The 10423-nt window shown below is 44.6% G+C and overlaps 1 protein-coding gene across 5 annotated transcripts in view; it reads left to right on the forward strand.

Moving 5' to 3' along the window:
* The window catches only part of POC5 (POC5 centriolar protein), a 59420-nt gene extending 52888 nt beyond the window's left edge, over window positions 1-6532 (forward strand). For 4 of the 5 annotated variants that reach the window (XM_050944596.1, XM_050944598.1, XM_050944600.1 and 1 more), the window contains 4 exons: window positions 1662-1780; window positions 2745-2858; window positions 3873-4049; window positions 6076-6532. In XM_050944596.1, the coding sequence (XP_050800553.1) occupies window positions 1662-1780; window positions 2745-2858; window positions 3873-4049; window positions 6076-6225 (560 nt within the window). In that variant the 3' untranslated portion in view covers window positions 6226-6532. The remainder of the gene's footprint in view (window positions 1-1661; window positions 1781-2744; window positions 2859-3872; window positions 4050-6075) is intronic. The other variant, XM_050944597.1, reaches the window with a different exon arrangement.
* Window positions 6533-10423: the final 3891 nt, after the last annotated feature.

A 10423-nucleotide genomic window follows, 5' to 3' on the forward strand; every position in this document is an offset into this window, starting at 1 on the left:
ATGCTCTTACACATGAATGTACTCTTTATTTACTATTCTCATGATTAAAACCAAAGTAATTGTCACAAATGATGAAACTAAACTTCTGAGATGCATTAACATTTGTTTGTTTACTTCTTGTTTTACAAAATTTTGAAGTTCAGTGGGTCTTCCAGTCATTAGTGAGAGGGTATTTACAAATTTACATACCTGTGAGATAGAAAGAGAGAGAATTTCTCTAAAGCTATAGCAAGAGGCCAGGCAGGAAACGGCTGGAAAAGGTTCTAGGCAGAAGTTCTATAGTGAAGCAGGGAGTGGCAGAATAGCATTAGGGATGACCATACTCTTTTAGGAGGGCAGACTAGATGATAACAGTGTCCCTTCTGGCTTTATAATCTATGAATTTGAAAGGTTCAAAGACAGTAAGCCAAAAATCAATGATCAGTTATTTATGCACAACTCCCGTTTGAAGACAAGTATCGGTGTGGAAATGACTTTTAAAATGTTTAATTCAAACTCCTCTCCTTCCCCTTGCCATGGACGTATGGCACTCAGGTCTGATGGAGATAAGTCTGAGAATCATCCAAGTTTTATACTTTCGCTCTATATATTTGAAGAAAAAGAAACCAAAGCATCTGAACTCATGCATGTCATTACAAAAAACACTTAGATTATTTTTGTAACTAGTATAGACTCGTCCTATGGTCATACACTGGCCCTTTCATATCGTAAAGTAAAAGCAAAGAGTAATCCTTGTATATTTTCATTCCTTCTTCTGACATCAATAGTGATTATTATATTAATGGAAATGTCCTGCTTATTGACTTGTTTTTCCTAGAAAAATATATATTTAAACTAATGCATCATAAAAGCAAGTATTATGAAATGAATACTGAAATAGTAATGTTAGGTTGTTCTAAAACTTGGAGTGATGAAAATTTATCTGCCACATGGGGGCACTGTAGTCTATGGAATGATCAAAATCTCTATCCTAGCACTACCAATAGTGAGATTTCAGCTTTGTGAATCTGCTTTGAGAGAGGGCAAGGAAATCAATAAATAAAAAACATATTCCTGCTTCTTGTATTAAAGAAACTGTGTGTTCTGAAAGAAAAGAACAAAACCTGTTTGGAAAAGGTACTGGACTCATTCTCCCTGACCTCTGCTTTGTGCAGTCTTGGGAGCTGGTTATGGCTCCCTGATTCTGTAGCAGGCCAATTCTCATGTGAGTTAGTTACTTACCCTACTGATGCAGTGTCCCTAAGTGATCTTACACCAGTGCAGCAGGGCTCCAACATGCCACCTCCTTTTGTTGCCATGCTCTCTACACCAAGGTTGGGGTGGGATACTTAATATTGGAGCCCCTCTGCCTAGGGAATTCTCCATTGGCAAGTTATGTCCAGAATCCTACCTATTTGCGTCACCTGACCAGCACCAGGAGGTTGGGATGTAACAGAGGATCTGGCCTATGGTATTTGCAAGCTTCTGAGAGAAGGATTCAAATACAGGAGAGCTAAATAAAACCCTGTGTAATAAGTGATCCTTTTAATAAGATTATACACAAATCCCAAAGGAACAGAAAGGTTTTACTGTGACTCATCTTCTCTCCTTAAGGCTTTCTAGTGTTCATTGGGTTTACCAGGTTCTGTGCTGATTGCTTTAATCTGTGTTTCTAATAATAGATCCAGTAAATAGGAGAGAAGATCCTGGAATTAATGCCACTGGAAGGCTCCCTCCTTCCCAATTTGATCCTCCCTCACCACCACCTCCAACAGCAGCCACTGTTCCACAAGAGGAAATTGTAAGTATTATAGTAGGAATAGAATTAAAAAATGTGGTATTAGAAAAAGTTCATTCATTAAGCTATTTAGGCATCAGGGTTTTTTTTTTTTTCATTGAATAACTCATGCATTGAGAGAACTTTCAGTAATGTTTTTGCACTTGGATAATTTACAAATAGCTTCTTTTTAAAATGTCAGAACTTGGTTACTTTGGAGACATAAATACTTACATATAACAGCATGTACTATAGTATAAAACACTATATGCACATGGTTGTTGGGTTATGGTTGCTATGTTTTGTTTTTTTCCAGAAAGTTCTAATTTTGTAAATAGAAAATTTGCAAGCTAATTACTTAGGACAAAGAAGGTCTAAATCTTAAGCAGAATCTGCTTTCCAAGGTACCTTTGTGGAAAATAGTTGCTGAGACTTGTTTGGAAAAAAATATCTGGACTTGATTTAGTTTGAGAAAATAGAATTTTACATTAACTTAAAGGCCAATTTTCAGAAATGTATTATTTACAAGGGACAGTGCCAACTTAGGTTTTGAAAGTGACTAGACTCCAAGTTAAATATAGTTTCAGGTAGTACATCTGCCCTTAGATCCCACTGAGAATTTGTGATGTTTATAGTTAAATTTTTCCATTTTATTAAAGACCCACCCAAGCAGGGGAAACAGTGAAATTGACTATACAAAAATAGCCAGACTGAAAAAATGTCAACATTTTTTCCTTCTGATCTTTGTTACAGAATCTTGGATATTACTCAGAGCTCTATAGGTACCCAGCTTTCTGACAACGTGATGGTTTTTAAGTTGACTGTGACTCTATTTAGCTTTGAGTATAGAATCTGTAAAAAATAAAATTCAGCAGCCAGTTGAAGTGTCAGACTAATTAAATAATAAAACTGCATTTTCAGTAAAGAATTAAGTATGATCCAAACTACAGTTCTCATTCCTCTATAAAACCCTTTGATTTATTTACAGTTTTCATCCCATCTGGGCCGTGCAAGTACTTCTCAGACCAGATTAGAATCAAATTCTCCAGTAATAGTCGCTAGTGCAGCTGTAGGATCTGGCATTACATCAGCTCAAAAACTGGTAACAAACTAGAATTAATTGATTTAATATTTGAAGTCACTGTAGGTATTAAAATCTGTCTGGGATCCTTACTCCAAATTCTCTCAGTAAGAAACATACAAAAGTATGAAGTAGAGGCGTTTGTTCAAGAGTTTAAGTAAAGGCCTGGAGAGAAACCTGAAAATGCATCAGTTCATTTTAAATGGATTATTTGTTGTATATTAAATGAAGTTAAAAATGAGGATGGCTTTTAGGGGAAAAAAATGGGGATGAGAGAGGAGAAATTTTGCAAAATTATATACAGCACATAATGAGCAATTAACATTTCAACAGCTGAAAGGTTGGGTTGGGTTTTTTAAACAAATCTGCTTCACTTTTAGCTTACTAGTTGAAATCTGTTCCCCGTTCCCTCCTCTGCTCTTGCATCTGACCTACTCTTTTTTGTTTCTCTTCCTCCTCCATCTTTTTTGTTGCTAAGTTCATACTTTATCTGGCAGTTTACTGTCAGTACTTCTCTGGGGAAGGATGGAAGATTGAAAAATTGCAGTGCCTCAGTTTCATTATGTGTAACCTTTTTGGTGTGTGGCATATTATTGATTCAAGGACCCTGCTGGGCTGATGTGGGTGCCTACAGCTGTCACTAGCTTGCAGCCAGAAAGCAAAGCTACAATTGTTCCACACTGCTAGATTTGTCAAAATAGCTGACAAAGAGGGCCCTTTCATGATTGAGGTTTGCTATGCTTCAGCACAATATTCATTAACCACATCACAGTACTTACTATTATCATGGTAAATGTAGTATTGCCTTTATGTAGAATGGGAGATACCATGATAATGTAACAGCCTGTAATAAATACCCAATTTTTAATTGTGACCACTGTATGGAATCTGTTCTATACCATTATGGACTCTAGTTTACCTACAGTACCCATAAATTCTATTCATATATGTGGCTAATACACCAAAGCAGTTGCCTGGTTGCATGGTACATATTGTGTGTAGGCATCTCTACTAATGTGTCTTATTTATTTGTAGCCTGTGGCAAGAGTAGTGACATCTGCTCAGCAGAAGGCAGGAAGAACAATCACTGCTCGAATCACAGGTCGATCTGATTTGGGACAAAAGAACAGAATTTGTAGTAGTTTAGCTGTAATGGGAGTCTCACCACCCATGAGTTCAGTCATTGTAGAAAAGCATCATCCAGTCACTCAGGTAAGTCCAACTGATATTAGGGTAATAACTGCCTTGTTACACCATGTCTGCTAGTAGTTTAAAAGCTCATCAGGGAGGGGTCTCAGCTTTCTGTTTTAACACTTACGTGTGAGCGCTATATGAGTAAATAAGCAGTAGTTGTTTTCTATTGGATGTGTGTTCTAGCCACAAAGATCTGTCAAAATGATGAGGGCTGGAAATGAATAATCCCACTTAAACTGTACCCCCATTTGCCCCTTCCCATTGTAGTAATAGTTCTGATAGATTTTGAAGCTTTTGTTGGTTCACTGTACATCTACTGCTGTTGGTGCCCCCTGCACAACTGAGGTTAAATAGCTTTTTGGAAGCAATGGTTCCTCAGTCATTGCGGAGCTGAACTTGTGTATGAACTTGATTTAATGAGTGAGAAATGTGGCTGAGCCAAAAGCAGTAGTGACAGGATGGACTGACAAGCTTAAAGCAGGTATCACTTTTTTTAATGTCATGCCCCTAACCAAACAACTGTGTGGATGGCAACAAAGCCTCCCCTCTTTTTGCTGTACTTGATTCTTACTACCCCTTTCCCCACCACGCGCACATCCCTTTCCTGTGCAGTATATTGTGTGATGGTGAATTGAATGAACATAGTAATAGGATATTGAATAGCCAGTATACAGCAAGGAAAGAGGGTTTTGAGCAGTGGCTTTATTAGCATAAAAAGATCATTCTAAGTCATTTGTACAGTGTAATAGGCTGAGCACCAGAGCAAGAGACTTTGATCACTTGGATGTATATGAAGGAGAAATCTGGCTGAGGATGTTTAGCTTTAACCTGTGAAGTCCTAAGTGGTTTAGGTCTGGTTACATGAAAGATCACCTGCCTCCTGGGGTGATGTACTTGAGCTTCCTCGATATCAGCAGCTGGGGTTGCCAACAAAACACTTCCTCAACTCTGCATTGGTTTTCCAGCTCCTTTGGCCCACCAGAGCCTGGATTTAACCTTCTGGCATGTGGCAAGACCTCTTTTCCATGGGCTTTTGGGAAAGATACAAGTTCGTAAGCACTGGTGGTCTATGCCCTGGAGCTCCAGAGGTGTGCTGTTAGCTTTATTTTTCTGAAGGTGAGGACTGGATGCAGAGTGTATGACTAGACAGACACTTGAACTATTGGCCTAATTTTTGAAGATATGTTAAATATGAGCTGGCTGAAGCTTGGAAAAGGAATTTAAAAAGCGGCAGGGGAAGAGAGCAAATTTGGAAGGCATATGCACCCTCGGGTCAGTCTCAAACTAGAAAAGGCAACAACTAGCCCCCTTGAAACTCTCTGAACCAAGGGATGTTTCAGGCCTCTGTCCCGTATACCTTACCACCTGTCATGTGCATTTGGCAATAAATACATAACGCAGCATCAGCTGTAGTGAAGTGCTTTTCTGATTGAATTAATCTTTGGCACTGGAAAGATTCTGGCTGGAGAGTCGTTAGTGTGATTAAAAAGAGAATGACCATAGTTACTGCAACAGGGAGGCCATCTGCCTGGTAGCAAAACAGCCTGAAGCCTTGTAAAGAAACTCCTGTGATGGAAATGTAATTGTCTTCTTATCTAAGGGTAACTGACATCTCAATATTTCCGTAGGAGGAAGCCATCTTGATTTATTCAGAAACTATCCTAACTTTGAAGGAATGTTGCTGTAACTAAATGGGACCACAACAGAATAACTTAACCAAGGGTCTTGAATTAAACAGCCTGATCTTTTTCTAAGCTAATTACAGAAACTTAGCACTGTTGTCAGCACTGTTTATTAAAAGCTCCCATCTACACAAATAAAAAAAGTTCTTATTTTGAAAAGAGTTAAAGCATAGATGGTGATGAATGGCCAAGAGCTAAGAGAAAGTTAGGTTAGTGACCCATATTACTCTCTATCCATCACCGGTTGTTTCTTCTCGGTTTTAGATTCAAGTTCACTGCATTCCAAGTAACTTAATAGGGAATTCAGTTTCTAGGAGTATTTTTTTTAAATGTTCATAAATGTATCTTGTTTTATTTTTCAGCAAACTATATCCCAAGCCACTGCTGCTAAATACCCTCGAACTGTGCACCATGCTTCTAGTGCCACCAGTGTGAGGCCTACTGGACACAGTGGACGAACACCTCATTGCCAATCACATACTAACATTCAGTCAATAAAAGTTGTGGACTAAGGAATATTTTGAAATGCTTGAATTTTTCCTTCCAGGTGAAGAGTTTTACCAAGTTGCAGAATAAAGCTCTTCCCAACGTTTCCAGACTGATGTAGCAAGGCTCAAGGATACATCATGTTTCTACCTTTTAAAAATCAAATTGTAGACCTACTCAAATGTTGTGAGGGGGGGAAAATAGCAATTTGACTTTACAATGTAGTTCTCTGTAAGTGCAAGCTATGGCTATTTGAGAGAACCTATTTTATTACATGTGTACTTTATTTAAGGAAGCTGTTGAATACGGTTTTTAATAAAGGATCAAAATAGATGTTTGTCCAGAGTCTTTTATATAAAATGTTAATTACAAGTAGATAAGCTTTTTGTTTTGTTTTTTTTTTAAACTGAATTGGATTCAGTCATATAATGAAAGACTTACGATTCTTTGTAGTACAGTAAAATATGAAATTAGGTGGATGGAATAATGCTAGGGAAAGAGTATGAAGGTAACTTTAGCAAACATAGATCCAAGATCTTACAAGGAAAAAAAGTATTCAACATAGCAGCCTCCCAGCTGTGTCCATAATCAGTATTAGGGTTCTTTCCATTTTTAAGACCAAACCAACTGATTGTTTAAGCTCATGTTACAACACAGTCACTATTCATCTAATGTATTAGTGAAAGGGAACCTCGTCCTACTCTCTTGCACACGTGCAATGCCCAAGACTGCTGTTAATTCAGAATTTGTTTTAATGCCACCTTTACCAAAGCTACAGTCAGGCTTGCTGGAGTTTTGTGTTTTTTTTCCAGCTGAGTGCAACTAGAAAAGAATAAGTTTCAATTTTGTCATTAGAATTTAATATATGAAAAAATTACCAGATGAACAGATACTTTAAATGAACAAGTCAAGCATCTTCTGTAGAACCAAATGTAAGTTGGTTGTTAAAATAGCCAAATGGCACTCACGACAAATGTGTTCAGTGCTCTCATTATAGAGAGAAGCTACCATCAAGTACTACAGTAAAATATTCATTTCCAAGTAACAAAGCTTGGTTCTTCTTCGAGTGATTGCTCATATGCATTCCAGTTAGGTGTGCGCGCGCCGCGTGCACGTTCGTCGGGAAAACTTTTACCCTAGCAACCCAGTCGGGTCGGCTGGGCGCCCCCTGGAGTGGCGCCGCCATGGCGCCCAATATATATCCCAGCCGACCCGGCCACCCTTCAGTTCCTTCTTACCGCCCGTGTCGGTCGTTGGAACTGTGGAGCGCGGCTTCGCTGAACTCCACACTCCCTAGCAGCTCATTTAGCTTTCGTGGTATATAGTTACTCATTGTATATAGATAGTTTATAGTTGTCAATAGTTAGTAGTTTAGTGCTTTAGTTTAGTTTTTAGTGGTAACGAGGGGATCGGGGTACCCCCCCCCTCCCCTCCCCCCACACGGGGAGCCGGAGCCCATGCCCGGCTCATCAGGTTTCAAGCCCTGTGCGGCTTGCCATAAACCTATGCCTGTGGGAGACCCTCATGACTCCTGCTTAAAATGCCTAGGGGAGTCGCACTTAACTGCTAAGTGCTCAATCTGCAAGTCCTTTAAGCCAAGGACCAAAAAGGAGCGGGACATTAGATTAAGACAGCTCCTAATGGAAGCGGCCTTGACACCTTCGCCCTCGGCTCAGAGCGCAAGCAAGCCGGTGAGCAAGGGCACCGCGGCACTGAGTACCTCCTCCAAGAAGGCGGCACCGAAGCCGAGCCAAAGCCGCTCCACCTCCCCGAGACCAAAGGCGGCGAAGGCACAAATCGTCTCGCCATCAGCCGCCCCGCAGCCAGACCCTGCGAAGACAGCGGATGGCCCGGCACCGATACCAGCCGCGGCACCGCCCAAACCGGTACCGTCGACTCCGGCCCCGAGAGGTCCGTCGAGTCCGGCACCTGGTAGCTCCCCGGTACACGCAGTGGTAGAGCTCTCTACACCTACTACCCCGGAGACATTTGCCGCGGCGAGGGAGCTGATCGCCATTACGGAGGCACCCATGCCCTTACCCCCGGCACCGCCGGTGCGGGTCCTGTGTTCTATGGGCAAGCCGACCCTGACCAGACCAGCTTCGGTCAGTGTAACAGACCGGCACCGCTCTAGGTCGCGATCCGGCAGACGCTCAGCTTCAAGACGACGTTCAGACTCACAGCGTCGGTCCCGATCTCGATCCCGATCCCGGTACCGATCGGGCTCCCGGCACCGATCACCTCGTCGGCGATCACCCAGGCACCGGTCGAGCTCTCGGCACCGATCACCTCGGTACCGCTCACGCTCCCGGCACCGCTCCGGCTCCAGGCACCGGTCAGGCTCCCGGCACCGGTCGACGTCACGTGCGTCAACTGAGTACTCCCGGCACCGATCCAGCTCACGGCACCGCAGGGAGCACCGCGCCTACAGGAGCAGATCCAGACAACGGCGCTCGCGATCCCGGTCGACCTCCCGGCACCGAGCCGGTCGCAGGTCCCGGTCTCGCTCTCCCCACCAATACCAGCACCGGTCGCCAGTATCCAGAGGTGTGAGGTCGGTCGGCACCGCGGCACCGACCTTTGCAGCACCACCGTGGCCATCAAGAGCCACGTCGGCATCCTCCCATGCGGGTAGTTATTACGAACCTGAAGTACCGCTGGGCGAGTTTCAAGACCCACATACACAGGACACGAGTGCCCAACAGTGGGGCTTCTGGACACCATGGGCTTACCAACAGACCCAGGGTGCCCCCCTACCTCAGCCGCGCCCCGCTACCGCAGAGCATCGGGTGCCAGAGGCCACTGTTTCCCGACCTCCCGCGATTGAGTCGGACAAACAGCCACGTCCAGACTCACCGGGCTGTCACGAGCTGGAAACAGAGGAACAGCGAGACACCGCACAGGAGGACATCATCCCCGGTGTCTCCTCCTCCTCCTCGCCAGACGAGGCAGTGGCGGGGACTTCAACATCGGGACCTCCACCAATAGATCTCAGGGCCCACCAGGACCTCCTCCGTAGGGTAGCACTTAATATCAACCTCCCCGTGGAGGAAGTCTCGGAGGTTCAGGACCCGGTGGTGAGCATACTATCGGCAGATGCCCCTACCCGGGTAGCTCTGCCGTTTATACGGACTATTCAATCTACCACCGAAAACCTGTGGCAGTCACCGGCCTCCATCCCTCCGACAGCTAAGGGAGTGGAGAGGAAGTACATGGTACCCTCTCGGGGGTATGAATACCTCTATGTACACCCTCCCCCCTCATCCCTCGTGGCCCAGTCGGTCAATGACAGGGAGCGTCATGGACAACAGGCACCGGCCCCCAAGTCCAAAGAGGCCAAGCGCATGGACCTCATGGGTCGCAAGGTCTACTCAGCAGGGGCCTTGCAACTCCGTGTGGCCAACCAGCAGGCCCTTTTAGGGCGTTATAACCACAACATATGGGTGGAGGTGGGCAAGTTCGCGGAACTGCTCCCCCACGACTCACGCCCAGAATTTAATGCATTCCTGGAGGAAGGTAAGAAGGTGGCCAGGACTACCCTCCAGGCCTCCCTCGATGCAGCTGATTCGGCAGCCAGAACCATTGCGTCGGGAGTAACAATGCGGCGCATCTCTTGGCTTCAAGCGTCCACACTACCTCCGGAGCTGCAATACACGATCCAAGACCTACCCTTTGACGGGAAAGGCTTGTTCTCTGAGAAGACGGACTCAAAATTGCAAAACCTAAAAGACAATAGGGTCATTATTCGCTCATTAGGGATGCATACCCCGTCCACCCAGCGCAGACCCTTCAGGCCCCAAACACGGCGCCCATACTTCCCACCCCGTCAGAGGCAAGACCTCAATAGACGGCGTGGACGCGGGGGACGCAGACGCCAACCCAGCTCCCAGGGAGGCCAGAACCAAGGGCCTTCCAAGTCGCAACCGGGCCCCAAGTCCGGCTTTTGAAGGTGCGCCCGGGGACGGCTTATCAGTCTCAATTCAGGATCCTTTCCCTACTTTCTACAACCGCCTCTCCCGCTTCCTCCCAGCGTGGTCCCAATTAACGTCAGACCGTTGGGTGCTACGCACAGTGAAGCATGGATACCATCTACAATTTGCTTCTTCACCCCCTTCCCGCCCCCCTTCCCAGTCCCTCTTCAGGGACCCCTCTCACGAGCAAACCCTTCTACAGGAGGTTCGCTCCCTCCTGGCGGCGGGGGCCATAGAGGAAGTACCTCTAGCC

The sequence above is a fragment of the Gopherus flavomarginatus genome, chromosome 3 (assembly GCF_025201925.1).
Source record: "Gopherus flavomarginatus isolate rGopFla2 chromosome 3, rGopFla2.mat.asm, whole genome shotgun sequence".
NCBI classification, from domain to species: Eukaryota; Metazoa; Chordata; order Testudines; family Testudinidae; genus Gopherus; species Gopherus flavomarginatus.